The sequence below is a fragment of the Eulemur rufifrons genome, chromosome 15, assembly GCF_041146395.1.
Source record: "Eulemur rufifrons isolate Redbay chromosome 15, OSU_ERuf_1, whole genome shotgun sequence".
Taxonomy (NCBI): domain Eukaryota; kingdom Metazoa; phylum Chordata; class Mammalia; order Primates; family Lemuridae; genus Eulemur; species Eulemur rufifrons.
This window is the reverse complement of record NC_090997.1, coordinates 39,520,732-39,536,426: the sequence shown is the minus strand read 5'-3', so window position 1 is coordinate 39,536,426 and position 15,695 is coordinate 39,520,732. Positions and strand designations below refer to the sequence as shown.

Genomic DNA, 15,695 nt, shown 5'->3' with positions numbered 1-15,695 from the left:
CCAAGCTAAGGGAATGGCCACAAATAAGGAAGAGATTTAGACTGTGTGAAACAAAAAGGAGGCAAGTATGGTGGACATACTGAGCAAGGCAAAGAATGCTATAAGTGGAAACTGAGAGGAGATTTAGAGCAAGGCAAGGAAAATAAAACAGGGGTGTTCATGGAGCTGAACCCTAGTACCATGAATATACCCAATCAGCTTGGTGGACCTCAAGAAAATAACTCACCCTTCTCTATGAATTTACTCATCTAGTTCAATCATGCTCAGTATTCAAAACAACTCAACATCCAAGCATCCTCTAGTCTAGCTCTCACTTACCCCTAAAAAATAACGTGTTTCTCACTTAACCTTAAAACTACAAGTTCTCAAGTAGAAGGGCAAGATATAGTAAATATATACGTAAATATATATGTGAATAATATATGTAAATTATATGTAAATATACACGTGAAGGAGTGAAGGACATGCCATCCTCAAATAAGCCAGATTGTTATATTCATTATTTCAAGTTAAAAATATCGGAGAAATTGTAGGTTCAGAAACCTAAGCATGCAGCGAGCAATAAAGATTCCTCTGTGAGGAGTACTCTCTTCACAGCAGGGAGAGAAAGTAACCCTTTTCACCAGAGACTCCAGAATTGAACAGACCTAAATAAACATAGTTATAAGGAAGTAACCCTTATCTATCACCTGTTTCACACCTACCCCCATATATCTCCTAGTGACTACCATGGCTCTCCTAGAAAATTTATTGTCCCTAGCCAGATTTTCTTTGTCCTGTCATTTCTTCTTAAATTTATGCTCTTTGTCTAAAAAATATAAAAGCATCTTGCTTTGGCTACTTCTTTGCAAAGATCCCTATGTACATGTAAAACTAATAAACATGTATGTCTCTCTCTTGTTAATCTGCCTGCTGTCCATCCAGTTTCTAGATCCAGCTGAAGAGCCCACTAAGAGCTAAAAAGGGTGTTGGAGGTGACCTCTGGCTCCCCTACAGAAACTGGCAGCCAGCGTGGTGCCATATTCACCAGCTGGAACGCTGCTCACTCGAACTGCTGCAGCTGAGATCCTGGACCTCTGACCAAAGGCTGCAGAGGTAAGATTTCTCACCATCAGATTCCTGGATCTCTGCTGTGGGGGCGAGAGCAGTAAGACTCTTTCCTCTCTAAATTGGGTACGACAAGAGAAAACATTTGTGAACTAGTTCCTTGGGTAAAAAGCAACTTTTGGTGTTTTGTGAGTACATTAGATTTCTATTTGATCCTTTTGATCTCAAAGATAGTCTTTGTCTTCCTTTGTCTTTTTGTGTCATTTGTCATAAGGACAGGAACCACAAGGTAAGAACAAGGCATAAGTCCATGTAAGCCTGCTGTTCTAACCGCCTCCACAGGCTGGCGAGTTTACGGTTCTCATCAGTTCCAGTGTCTACCTAGACAAACTGTGGAGCCCTGAAACAAAATATAAATAGAGGCGGTCCCCCTCTCATCTTGCTTTATGTCCTGAGAGCTTGGCTTTGTGACCAAAGTGGACACCCTCCCTGGTCTCTGCCATCCAAAGGGCACAAAGTGTCAGCTTTGTGTCAGGCAGCTAGTCTGAAATGACTGGGGACTCGAGACACGTAAGATATTAAGTGGCACTCTCTTTGTCCATATGTGTCAAGCTCTCAGAGAGTTTTGTCATAAGAGGCCAATCCATAAAGGGCTTTTCTTGTCTTAACCTTGTCGCCTGGATTTGTGCTGGGAAACTCCCACCCCAGGATGGCCTGTCTGATGTCTCAGGTGAGCAGGGCTGTGATTGAAGGTGTCTCACATTCTGCGAGAGACTGGAGACAATGTTTATACAAACACTATATTAACTGCCTGTGGCAACAAAAATCTCTGCTTTCTTAGTCTGTTTCTGAGAGTGAATTTTTGGATCACGAGGGCCACATTTTCTGCACTCATTCCAGGAATGCACCTTGTGTCCCTGGTAAAGATTTATTCAAGTCTGGAAAGTTATCTCCTGGTCTTTCCATAAAAAGGTTTATTGGATTAGGTCGCTATTGAAATATATACAGCAATGAAGATCCTAATTGTCAATGCCCAGAAGATGGATCTTTTCAATTAAAAGACTTCTATATTTGAAAAAAATTTTAGAGAGCTCTCATTCTAGACAATTGGCCTATTGATATTTATGGGAAGATTAGATAGAACGAAGAACTAAGAAAAGTATTACAGCCAGCCTTAAAAATTCCCTTAATAAAATTAAAGAACAAAAAAACAGATGTAGAGCAAAAGTTAAAATCCGCTCCCACTATAAATCCTCCACTCCACTCACTTATACTTCACTCTGTCCCCAACTCCCTGTCCCTGCCCCACCAGAAGCTCTATTGGCTCTCTGGGCCCCTGGTTTAAACACCCCATCCTCAAAATCCAGCCCCATCCCCTCAGCTTCTTCCTCCTCCTCTGTCCCCTCAACAAAATCCCTTGACTCCTCCACCCTTTTCAGAAAATCCCTTAGACATCCAGCTGCCCGCTTTAACTCCCCTTTCTCTGGATGATTTACAAAAAGCCCTCTAGCCTGATCTTAAAGCCCCAGGCATACAGGTGATTTGTGTAAAAGCTGACAGCCAGAAAATATCACAGAGCTGACACAGTCTCCGGGAACCACAGCAAGGCTTGCTTTGCGGTGCCTTACTACCTCTCCTACTTCCCAAGGCTTTGTAATGAGACCTCCCTATGCAATGCCCTCTGCAAATGTTTCTTGGACTCTGTACTCAAAGAACTCATGTGCCCTGGATGGCAGCAGAACTTTTAAATCAAAAAGCCCTTTTGCCCCCACTTTCAGAAGATCCTACCAAGCTTAGAGAAGATTTAGAGAGATTAGTGGCCATCCATAACCTCACACATAGGGACCTTGACTGGCTACTAAGGGGTATATTTCCCTTTCATGATTAAACTGCAGTTATTAGACAGGCCAGAACTCCTCTGGGGTAAAATCCCTGCCACAGAGGGAAGAGATGGCCAGAGCTCCTCTCTGGCCCTCCTGCAGATGATGAGGAGATAGCTCAGACGTACGCTGCCATTCAGGGCCTAATAGGAGCAATATCGAGCTTTCTCCCCTAAGGTGAATTGGTCCAGTGTTGCACTGTGTATCCAGAAAGGGGAAGAGCAACCCAAGGCATTTGTTGAAAAATTGATACAAGTTTTTCAAAAGCTTATTGCATTATATCCTGAAACTCCAGAGCATAGAAATCTTCTAATCTCTGCTCCGGATGGAAATCTTCTTCCTGACATAAAAAGGAAAATCCAAAATAGTATAATTGGTTGGGCTGGTCAATCTCTAAGCGTTATGATAGAAGTGGCTACACAATTCTTTGAAAATGGCTTACAAGAAAATAAGGGGAAAATGGAAATGAAATCAACAGTCCTTGCCTTGAACCTTTAATCATTACCAAAACAAAGGCAGCCTTCTGAGAACGACTCAAAGTCCTCTCTTGGCTTTGGTCAGCCACAAGGCTTTTCTAGTTTGCCTTTAAAATTTGCATATATTGCAAAAAGCCAGGGCATTGGAAAAACTGCTGTCTTATACTTTAAAAAAAAAAAAAAAAAAAAGGAAGAAACTCTCCCTAAAACCCAGCACCCTCAGAAGGCTTCTTTTTCCCCTCCTGTGGGACAATACCCCATTGACTGACAGGGTCAGCCAATCCTCAGTCAAACCCCAGAGCCCACCATAAAGCTTAAAGTAGAGGACTGGGAATTGGATTTTTTAATAAACACTGGTGCAAGTCTCTCTACTATTCGCTCAGGAGTTATCTTTACCTGTTACCTCTGATTCTATGTAAGCTGTTGGACTCTCTGGGCAACCTATTTCACTGCCTGTATCTCCGGCTGCCCTAATATCATTAGGCCCTCTTAACACCCACGATACCTTTTTAGTTCTTGACTCCTCACAGTAGACCTTTTAGGTAGAGATTTATTATGTAATAAGTTTAATGCCACCATACAACGTAATAAGAAAGGCACTTTTATTTCTCTGCCTTCAGATCATACTCTAAATATCCTATTCTCTCTTTCATGGAAACCCATCTTGGTTCGAATTCCTCTAAAGAAGATGCAATTTTACAAGATGTCCCAACTCATCTCCAGGCTTCACAGGCAAATGAAATTGGACTGCTACTGAGTGCAGAACCTGTACATACTGCATGGAAAAGGAACAAACCCTTGCCATCAGTAGCTCAGTACCCTTCTCATGAGATGCAGAATGAGGAATCAAACCTATAACAGAGCCCCTTTTGTAGCAGAGTGTACTTATTTTAAGCCCTGATCTTACCAGTAAAAAAGGAAGAGAAATTTGACTCAAACAGAAATCAAATCTATCAATTTGTACAGGCTGAAAGAGCCATAAACTCCTATGTAACTCTCTACCACCTTGTCATCCCCAATGTGGCCACTATCCTTATACCTCAGTTCCTGCTGATACAGCCCAGCTGACACTAATTGGCCTCTGCTCAGCTTTCTTTTCAATTCCTTTGCATCCTGACTCACAGTTTCTCTTTGCATTTACATTTAGAGGGTGACATTAACATGGACTCCATACCTCAGGGATACTGTGAGTCCCCCTCAATATTCTCTCAAATCCTTAAAGCCCACGTGGATTCTACAGCCTTCACCCAAGGCTCCACCCTCATGCAATATGCTGATGATCTTCTGCTTTGTGACCAAACTAAACAAGGTGTCCTTACAGAATCTCTCATTCTCCTAAAGGCATTAGCTAAATAAAGCCTCCAGATCTGAACTTAAGTTAGTACAAACAACTATCACTTACTTAAGGCACAAAATACCTCAGGGCACTCAAAAGCTCACTCCAAAATGCCTTGAGTCAGTTTGTCCATCCCTCTTGTAGCTGGAGTCCACTATGTGTCCTCCTCCCACTACCACTCCAGGGGGCCCTCAGAGGCATTAAGTTCCTTTAAAGCCTTAAAATTAGCACTGTCCACACCCTTGCTCTTGGCTCACTCAATTTTAATAAACCTTTTCACCCATATTGTCATGAAAATAATGCAAGTATTCTAGGGCAACCCTTTGCCTCTCAGATATGCCCTGTAGCATAGGTGTCATGCCCAGCTGGCTTCTATGGCAGCAAGGCAAGCCTCATGCCTGTGCACAACAGCAGCAGCTGCTGCCCTAATTGATAAAGCAACACTCCTGAGCTAGGCTCTCCCATTCACCTCTATGTTCCCTTCCCATGCTGTATCCACTCTCCTACAAGTTCCTAACACATAGCACCTCTCCACATGGAGACAGATCAGGCCCTATTAACCAATCCCTCCTTTATCACTAAATTGATAACTGAGATCATTCCTTGCTTTGGTATTCCTTTATGGATTGAGTCAGACCAAGGAACTCATTTTATAGCAGAGATAAACCACTTGCTTGCAAAAACTTTGGGGTACTCAAAATTTCATACCTCGTACCATCCACAATCCTCAGGACAAGTAGAACGTAAAAGTCTGGACATTAAACAGACTTTGGGAAAAGTCTGTCAAGAAACTGGACTTAAATGGCCAAAAGTATTATATCCGGCCCTTATACAAATTCAGGATACTCTGAATAGAAGACATGGATTCATCCCTTTTGAAATAGCGTCTGGACACCATATGCCTGGTGGCACCACTAAACCTTCCATTCCTGGTTAAATGAACACTACGGGGATTTACATGGACAATCTGATGCTAAGCTACATTCAGGCACCAATATACTTGAAACATATCATCAACTGGTCAAAAGAGGCATAGCCTCCACCAACAACTGACAAGCCTCGCCTACCCTTTTGACCAGGAAATAATGTGTACATCACAGTTTTTAGAAGAATGCACACACTGTCACCTCGCTGGGAAGGCCCATATGAAGCAGTGCTGACAACCTACGCTGCCATCAAAATAAAGGAAAAATCCTCCTGGGTCCACACAAGTCATATCCAAGCTAGATCCTGATCAGCGCTCCCAAGACAATTAGAAAATTACCCCTCGAGGCAACCTTAAAGTAAGCATTTCCAAGACCAATTCCCAGACCCCACAAGTAGACAGTATTTCTTTGAAGTAGACAGCTTTTCCCAAGAACATGGATCAAGAAATTCTATTTCCACCTATTTTCTCCCCCTTTTAGATCTCCTTACTACTCTTCCTCAGAAAAAAACAAAAAGCAAACAAAAAACACAGCCCCTTTTTTTTCAATGACAAAAGCCCTTTCCCTAGTCTGTTGATAGACTATTAAAAAGTTGACTAGAAACCATCTTCATCTATCCTATTCTCCTCCTAATCCTCCATTATAGACCTTTTTTCAAACTGCGTCTTGCTCTTATTAACCCTTACTGTATTTCCAACAGGTCAGGCACAGACCCAGCACCCCTTTGTATCAGTCTTCCAAACCCTGGCTAATATAAGTAATCAATCTGATTGTTGATTATGTCAACATCTGGGGAAGCCACAGCCTTGGGGCCACATGTGGCCTTCTGGATCCTTGAGTGTGGCCTTTTGACTGAATCCAAATTTTACAGAACAAATCCTTTTAATAAAGAGATTTGTTCTGTGAAGTTTGGATTTGGTCGAGGGGTCACACTTGGGGATCTGAAGGGCCACATGTGGCCTTGAGGCTGCAGGTTCCCACCCCTGCAATGTGAGTGTTTGCTGGATAAAGTATGGAGCACGGATATATGCCAAGAGAAAACAACGTCACACTATTTCACCTTTTGGTGAGTCAATTGGACACAAAGAAATCTCTGTGAGAACTGAATGACTGTCCTTTGCTCTGGTGAAGTCATTAGGAAAGCAAGGATGATGCTGTACTTCTCTTAGGTAACAAACCAATGAGATGTTGCACCCAAACCCTGTGGTTTGATTCCAACCATGGTACCCTTACACCTCTCAGAAAGGTCATAAACAGTCTTGACATTGACACTTTTACGACATAAACACTTGCCACATCACCAGATGTTACAAAGGGCTCCCAAGTCAGCCCTGTGTAGCACTAGGGAAGCTTACCTCTTCCCCTCATTAGGCTAGCAGACATCAAAGATTGCACACAAAAGACAAAAACTCTGTACTAACTTGGCCAGGTAACAAAATTAAGCCCTATGACTGCCTAAACCAAATTAAAGGCCTCCTATATCAGATATTTTGCAACCTGTTCTGTTCCTATGAACTAGCAGGGACACATGGAGGATGGAGATGTGCAGAGGTCAATATAACAGAAGCCAAGTCACAACAAAGCCCAACTTGGGCAGGAGAGGGAGGGTCACAAATTCTACTCTGACCTTATCTGTGGACAACACTGGTCTGTTTATCTTATGTGGTAATAAGATATATAAAGGATTCCTACCTAGATGACCAGGCAACATAGATTCATATACTTAGCACCACTGTCACCAGGTACTCTATGTTAACTCTTAGGCAAATCACACACTTGAGCTCCTTTGTTCATAAGGTAGTACCCCACAAATGTACTAAATGTAATATTGAAAACCCACTTATATATCACAATTCTTAGCACCACAAAAATGTACTAGACGGAACATTGAAAATCCACTTGTATGTCACAATTCTAAGTTTATTCAATGTTGAAAGATTTTTTCCCAGGCATTGGAGTTTACGAGATTGAAAACGCAGTTCTAAATCTTTTCTAAATAATAGAACAAAAGTTCTTGTCATCAGCTGGGCGTGGTGGCTCACGCCTGTAATCCTAGCACTCTGGGAGGCCGAGGCAGGAGGATTGCTTAAGTTCAGGAGTTCAAGACCAGCCTAAGCAAGAGCAAGACCTCATCTCTACTAAAAATAGAAAAATTTTTAAAAAGTTCAACATTACTATGCACACATTAAAAACACTCCAATCAGAAGTTGATAGCTTAGCCTCTGTTGTCCTTCAGAATGGCTGCGTGCTAGAGACACTGACAGCCCAAGAGGGAGGGGCCTGTGCAATCACTGGAGAAAAACGCTGCTTCTGTATGAATCATTCTGGACAGAGTCTAACTGACACCTTTTAAAAGACAAGATAAACATTCTTCATCAAATAAATGAAGCCAAAACATTTTATTGGATGGACCTATTCCCAGGAATGGGAGACAGGTTTAACAGAGTGTGAGGAACAGTGCTTAGATTTGTTCTTTTCTGTTTATTCATTCGTATCCTAATTTACATTCTTCTCTTCCTTTGCAGATCCCTTGTGGCACAGCTACTAACTCAACTTTTCTCTCCACAGCCACCAAATCAGCTTTTAATGTTTGAAACTTCTGGTAAGTTTCAGACCAGGGAAAAGGAAGAGTGAAGGATGTGCTATCCGTATATAAGCCAGATTGCTATATGGATTATTTCAAGTTAAAAACATTGGAGAAATTGTAGGTTCAGAAAGGGTGAGCTGACCTATCACTTCATGCATGCAGCAAGCGACAGAATCCTCTGGGAGGGATACCCTCTCCATACCAGAGAAAGTATCACCAGTGACTTAAAACTGGAGGTTGCAATGGACCTGAATAAACATACTTAACAAAGTAACCCTTATCTTCCACCTGTTTTACACCTCCCATATTTATCCTAGTGATTCTCCTAGAAAGTTTACTGCCCCTAGCCAGATTTTCTTTGTCCCATAAGTTCTTCTTAAATTTATGCTTTGTCTAAAAAGTATGAAAGCATCTTGCTTCGGCCACTTCTTTGGACTTTACTCTCTTGTGAAGATCCCCACATACGTGCAAAACTAATAAATGTATATGCTTTTCTCTGGTTCATCTGCCTGGTGTCAATCTGGTTTCTAGACCCAGCTAAGGAACCCACCAAGAACTAAAAGGGGGGCTGGAGGTAATCTCTGGCTCCCCTACACAAGTATATGTGCATATGTATGTGAAGTAAAGGCAATAAAACTTAGAAAACATACAGTGGAAGTACAATTGTTTTTATATCAATAATTTAATAAGATAAATATTTTTATTTATAAAATTATAAATATTATATTAAAATTATTTCCAAAAAATCTTACAAGTTGAATGACAATGTATCCCAAGGGAAAGTATGAAGTCAAGTCTCATTTGATAAATAGCTAGCTGAATAAAGCGGTATTTTGTTTTTTCTATATGCTAAAGAAACAGGAGTATACGGTAGGTATTAATCCAGAAGGCATTAATATATCATGATCATACATACCATGAGAGAAAGTTAACTTGATGATATTAGATATACATGAAAGCTAATTAGTAATAAGTGGATTAAAAGTTTGTTAATAATATTGCAATTTGATTATTTACCCTTAATTATTAATCAGGTCTTTTAAAAATTCCAGGCAGATATGATGTTAACCATTGAGTTTCACATAAATACTTCAAGCAAACCTTCAATTCTGGAATTAACACAGCTGTCACAAGTGAAGCACAAATGAAGTTTACCTGCAGTAGGATCTTTGGCCAATGAGTTATCCAAGGCACTTGTTACTGACTGGAAAAGATTCATTTTCTGAGTTTGCCCTGTGAAAATCAAAAAATATTTCATACATTGTAAGATATGTAAAAATAACCTGTTTCCTAATAGTTTATTACAACTTGACTAAAATCAAGGTACAAAATATAAAATATATTATGTGAATTTACTGAATTATTTACAATGATGCTGGCTCCATAGAAGATACAAAAGCCATACAGACCTGAAGAAACTTGTTGATGGGACAAAAATTATACATATTAAACAATTAAAAAACAAGTATAAAAAAGGAAGAAAGAATATAACCAAGTGGCTAAATGTGCATAGACAATAAAAGCCATGGAAAGTCAGCAAAGGAGACCAGCCACAGTGAGAATAGTCTGGAAAGACACTCTCAGGACAGGAGTTGGGAACCTAAGCCACACAGAAAGCACGTGACCAGTGGCATGTGTTAAATATGCCATCAACAGCAAATGGTCATGAACCATAAAACAGTGAGGAAGACTATAAAACAAAGATAAACTTCAGTACCCAGAACTGCTGGCATTTGGAGAACATCATACTCCTACGCCTGCACACATCTCACTTAGTCCTTCCTGTTGTCTCATTACTGAAGTAGACTCTCTGTGAGCCAATGCCCATCCCCCTACACGGATTTTTTGGTAGGAATACATGGAGCAATACACGTAATGTACTTAGAACAGTACCTGACACAGTTTTGAGTGCTGAATAAATATTAGCTATTTATTGTTAGATTCTGGGCTTTGTCCATATCCTTCATCCTGGTCTTTGCACTATTCTGAATGGTATAGTAAAGCTTCATTTGATAAAGTTCCAAACACTGGAATTCAGAAACACCATGACCTTAGAACTTTGAATTTAAGCCCAGGTGCTGCCCAGCATCCAGAGTCATCCCAGAGCTTTAGATCAACTCCTCTCCCAGAGCACTATTCAGAGCACAGAAAGGCCTGTGCCTACATCGTCTCTGATCCCTAGGCCCAGTCTTCCTTTAGTGCCTGATCTATGCACTGGTGGACACCTTATCCCACAGGATGCTGACATCAAATCCCTTCGGTATCTGCTGCTTACCCTGACCACTGTACCGTCCAGGCTCCATGCTTCAGCAGTACAAGATGCCCCAAGAGTTAAGGTCTAATTTCCAGTGTGGGTCACAATAGCTACTGCTGTTGCCTTCAAGCCCCTGCGCATGACACAGTGGTCACTTACACTTTTCCTGGAGACCCATTCCCTTTCCTAGCCTGGCCTGGCTCCACAGCAGATTCTGACCTATGACTTCTTTAATCCTTCTATTATCCACTGACACCCTTCCCGGGCTTCTGAAGTCTCTCTGGGCCTTTCAACAGCACTGAATGCCCAGGCTTCAGGTCTTGGCAATTCCCAATCAGAAATGTCCTGCTGCCCTGTGTGCCCGGAATAACCTGTTTCTACTTTTATTTCTGGTGGGGATAATAGGAATTTACTGAAGCAAGTATTGGCATATCACCTTGCCAAAGGATATACAATCACACCACATATCCATAACTACTTCAAAATTTATTTTTCTTAGGGCTAAGATTACATCATTTAATAGATACAAGAATATCCTGTTTTATTCCACTTCATTTTATTGTGCTTCACAAATATTGTGTTTTTTTACAAATTGAAGGTTTGTGGCAACCCTGCATTGACCAAATCTATCAGCACCATTTTTCCAACATGTGCTCACTTTATGTCTCTCTGTCACACTTTGGTAATTCTCACAATATTTCAAACTTTTTCATTACTATGATATCTGTTATTGTGATCTGTGATCAGTGATCTTTGAGGTTACTATTGTAACCACAAACGACACCCATATAAGACAGCAAACTTAATTGGTAAATGTTGTATGTATTGTGACTACTCCACTGACCAGCTATTCCCCCAAGTCTCTCCCTCTGCCCCAGTTTCCCTATTCCCTGAGACACAACAATATTGAAATTAGGCCAATTAATTACCCTATAACTGCCTCTAAGTGTTCAAGTGAAAGAAAGAATCACACATCTCTCTCTTAAATTAAAAGCTAGAAATGATTAAGCTTAGTGAGGAAGGTATGTTGAAAGCCCAGACAGGTTGAAAGCCCAGACAGGCTGAAAGCCAAGCTTCTTATGCCAAACAGCCTAGTTGGGAATGCAAAGGAAAAGCTCTTGAAGAAAATTAAAAGGGTTACTCCAGTGAACAACTAAGAAAGCAAAATAGTCTTTTTGGTGTGGATAGAAGATCAAATCAGATACAACATTCCCTTAAGCTATAACCTAATCCAAATTAAGGCCTTAATTCTCTTCAATTCTATGAAGATTGAGAGAGGTGAGAAAGCTGAAGAAAAGTTTGAAGCTGGCAGAGTTTGGAAGCTGTTTCCATAACATAAAAGTGCAAGGTGGAGCAGCAAGTGTTAATGGAGAAGTTGCAACAAGTTATCCAGAAGATCTAGCTAAGATCTTTGATAAAGGTGGCTCCACTAAACAATAGATTTTTCAGTGGAGATGCAATAGCCTTCTATTGGAAGAAGATAACATCTACGACTTTCATAGCTGGAGAGAAGTCAACGCCTGGCTTCAAAGCCACAAAGGACAGGCTGACTCTCTTGTTGGTGACCTGACGTTAAAGGCAATGCTCATTTACCATTCCAAGAATCCTAGGTCCTTTAAGAAGAATGCTAAATCTACTCTGCCTGTGATCTATAACTGGAACAACAAAGCCTGGATGACAGCACCTCTGTTTACAGCAGAGTTTCCTAAATATTTTAAGCCCACTGTTGAGACCTACTGCTCAGAAAAAAAGAATCCTTTCAAGATATTACTGCTCACTGGCAATGCATGTGGTTACCCCAGAGCTCTGATGGACATGTACAAGGAGATTAGTGTTGTTTTCATGCCTGCTAACACAACATTCATACAGCAGTCCACAGATCAAGGAGTACTTTCAACTATCAAGTGTTATTATTTAAAAAATACATTTCATAAGGCTATAGCTGCCATAGTGATTCCTTTGATTGATCTGGGCAAAGTAAAATGAACATCTTCTGGAAAGGTTTCACCATTCTGGATCCCCAACCCCCGAACCGCAGCCGGGTACTGGTCCATGGCCTGTTAGGAAAACAGGGCAGTTAAGTCACCGCTTGGGCTCTGCCTCTAATCACCCTGCCCGCCCCCCAAGCCCCCATCTCCGACCTCTTCCCCCTCATCTGGGAAAAAATGTCTTCCATGGTGCCAAAAAGGTTGAGGACTACTAAATTTTAGAACATTCACAATTCATGGGAGGAGGTCAAAATGTCAACATTAATAGGAGTTTGGGAGAAGTTGATTCCAACCCTCAAGACTTCTGTGGAAAAAGTCACTGCACATGTGGTTCTCTAGTTTAGCAAGAGAACTAGAATTACAAGTGGAGCCTGAAAATGTGACTGAATTGCTGCAGGCTCATGATAAAACTTGAATGGATAAGGTGTTGTTTCATAGGAACGAGCAAAGAAAGTAGTTTCTTACAATGGAATCTAATCCTGGTGAAGATGCTGTGAACAGTGTTGAAGTGACAATGAAGGATTTAGAATATTGTATAAACCTAGTTGATAAATCAGCAGCAAGGTTCGACAGGATTGCCTCCAATTTTGAAAGAAGTTCTGTGGGTAAAATGCTGTCAAAAACCTTGTATGCTACAGAGAAATCTCTCGTGAAAGGAAGAGTCAATCAATGCAGCAAATGTCATTGTCGTCTTATTTTAAGACAATGAACATTATTTGGATGATGGGCACATTTGTAGCCCTGACTCAAGCCATGTATCAAAACATCTGTACCCCCTTATTTTTTTGAAATTAAATCTCACCCCTGGGACTCTAATCTCAGGAAATAATCTCAGATACGCAAAAGCCAAATGCACGAAATGCTCATATCTGCATTACTCATAACATTGCAAAACTCTAACAACAAAAGCAAAATGGTAATATTTAAAGTTTCCTCTTTCTGAGTGAATCTTGCTTCTTAGTTGTCAAACACTATGTTAAGTACATTACAAAGATTGTTTTATTTAAGCCTCATAACAACCTCAAGTAGGTATTAACTCCTTACTTATAAAGAAACCAAGGGTTATAGAGCATAAGTGATAACTCCAAAGTCATAGGTGGCAGGGACAAGAGCAAACCTAGGACAATCTGTTTCCAGAGTCAAGATTTTGATTACTGAATTGTGTCTCTACTCCATGGAACATGTCCTCTAAATTCTAAAAAGGTTATAAAAACAGTATAGCATCATAGCAAAATGCTTCCGATTAAATAATGCAAATTGTATTTGCATTAAAACTGCAACTATGGAAAAGACTACACTAAACTGGAAGGAAATACCTGAAGAATACACCCCAAAATGTTAGTGATGCTTACTGTCATAGGTGTTGAAATTATATTTTTTTTTACTTTTTCTCTATTATCCAAATTATCTGTAATATGTTTATGTTATTTTTATAATAAGAATGAACATATAAATGTGATATCACTTTACTGAGATTTTAGTAAGTTTACAATTACGGAAAGGGGGATTAAGAAGGCCTGTGCTCTATTACTTCCATATTGATCCAAAGTTTCTTTGCTTTGAAGACAGAATGGAGGATTTATCTTGTTGGTGACAAAACACCTTTATGGTATCTACTGTTCCACAAAACTGGGACACTCTCTTAATAAATTATTTCTACATGCATTTTAATAAGTTGTTTAGAATGGAAGCTCTGGAATCTGACCAATTAGATTCCAAAGCGGGAGCTACCACTAACTTAGCTCTGCAACTTTGGACAAACTATCTCAAGAACTCAGTTAGCCTAACTACAAAATGGGAATAAAAACATTACCTACCTTTTAAGGTTGTCCTAAGCATCAAAAGAGATGATGAAACACACCCAGACAGCGCCTGCCTGTGGTAAGCACTCAATAAATGCTCATTCTTATTATTCACAAGACACACTTCCAAAAACATCTGCTCTAGCACGTGAGAAGTTATTAGAAAAGCAAATGGTAAATGTTTGCTTAGTATTTCCCGATATTCTGACAACAGACAACTGGATCTTTAAGAGATCACATAAAACTTGCAGAAGAAATGCTAAAAGTCACGCAACAGTCATATCACACGGAGTTTGCTACATGCCCTTCCCGTGGCTGCCTCCTCCCATCACCTTCACGGATTACCTCTCCTTGGCTAAGTGGCAGCACTGCCCAGCTCAAGCTCAGTACTAAACTCAAATAAGAAGCCTGAATTCCTTCCCATTTCTAGGAAGAACTTGTTCTGTGACCTTGGCCAAATCAATTCAGTTACTTAGACCCTTGGTTTTCTTCTTACCTACTGAAAAAAAAAAATACATATTTTTTTTTCTTTCAAATGCCACTGCCTAAAGTTAGCGACCCAGTCTTGGGCAAGCTGGAACACCACCGAAGGCGCAGGTTGAGAAAGCAGGGATGGAGGGCAGACGAGGGAGGCTTTCCCTGGCCACCAACCCTGTCCCTAGGGCCCTTCCAGACAGCAGTATGCTGTCTCACCCATCTCGAGGGTGCGGAGGGACTGCGTCTCGAAGGCGAACAGTCACAAAAACTAGAGCCAGGAGGGAATCACAGGCAGCCCCTGAGGCAGGGAGGTTCCAGAGAGTAAGGCAGGGATTAAGCCGGGATGCAGGACCAGCCCTTCGGCCCCGGCCCGGATGGTGGAGCGGCACTCCCTGCGCGCGCCGGCCGGCCCGGGGGTCTGGGCTGTAGCGGGACCGGGACCGGGGAGGGTAGCCCCGGGCTCACCGTACTCCTGGGGCTCCGGGTCGGGCTGGAAAGTGAAGTGAGCCACCTGCCGCCTCTGGACCGCACCATGGCCGGCCGAGGAGGACTGAAGGAAGCCCCGCGCCAGCCCCGCGCCACGAAGCCGACGCCAGTGCCGCTCAGCCCCCGCCGCACGGAGCCGGAGCAGCCAGCTCGCAGTCGCCGCCACCGCCGCCATCCCCGCTCGCAGCCCGGCTCCGAGCAGAGCAGCCACACGCTGCCGCCGGGCGGGGCGGAGCACCGGGGCGGCCGCCACACTGGTCCTGCTAGAGGGGCGGTCCCGTGAAACACACCAACCGGAGTTGGAAATTCGGGGGCTGGGAAGGCGACGAGCGCACACAGCCGGCGTACGCTCGGTGTGCGCATGCGGAAGAGGGACGGGGAGGAGACCCGAGCCGGGGTAGGCGTGGGGTGCGCTCCAGTGAAATTGTTTCTGGGG

The 15,695-nt window shown here is 41.9% G+C and overlaps 1 protein-coding gene across 2 annotated transcripts in view; it reads right to left on the bottom strand.

Annotated features, from left to right (window-relative positions):
* The window catches only part of BCKDHB (branched chain keto acid dehydrogenase E1 subunit beta), a 280,099-nt gene extending 264,648 nt beyond the window's left edge, over positions 1 to 15,451 (bottom strand). For both annotated transcript variants that reach the window (XM_069487680.1, XM_069487678.1), the window contains exons 1-2: positions 15,239 to 15,451; positions 9,408 to 9,485 (exon numbers count right to left, since the gene is read on the bottom strand). In XM_069487680.1, the coding sequence (XP_069343781.1) occupies positions 9,408 to 9,485; positions 15,239 to 15,434 (274 nt within the window). In that variant the 5' untranslated portion in view covers positions 15,435 to 15,451. The remainder of the gene's footprint in view (positions 1 to 9,407; positions 9,486 to 15,238) is intronic.
* Positions 15,452 to 15,695: the final 244 nt, after the last annotated feature.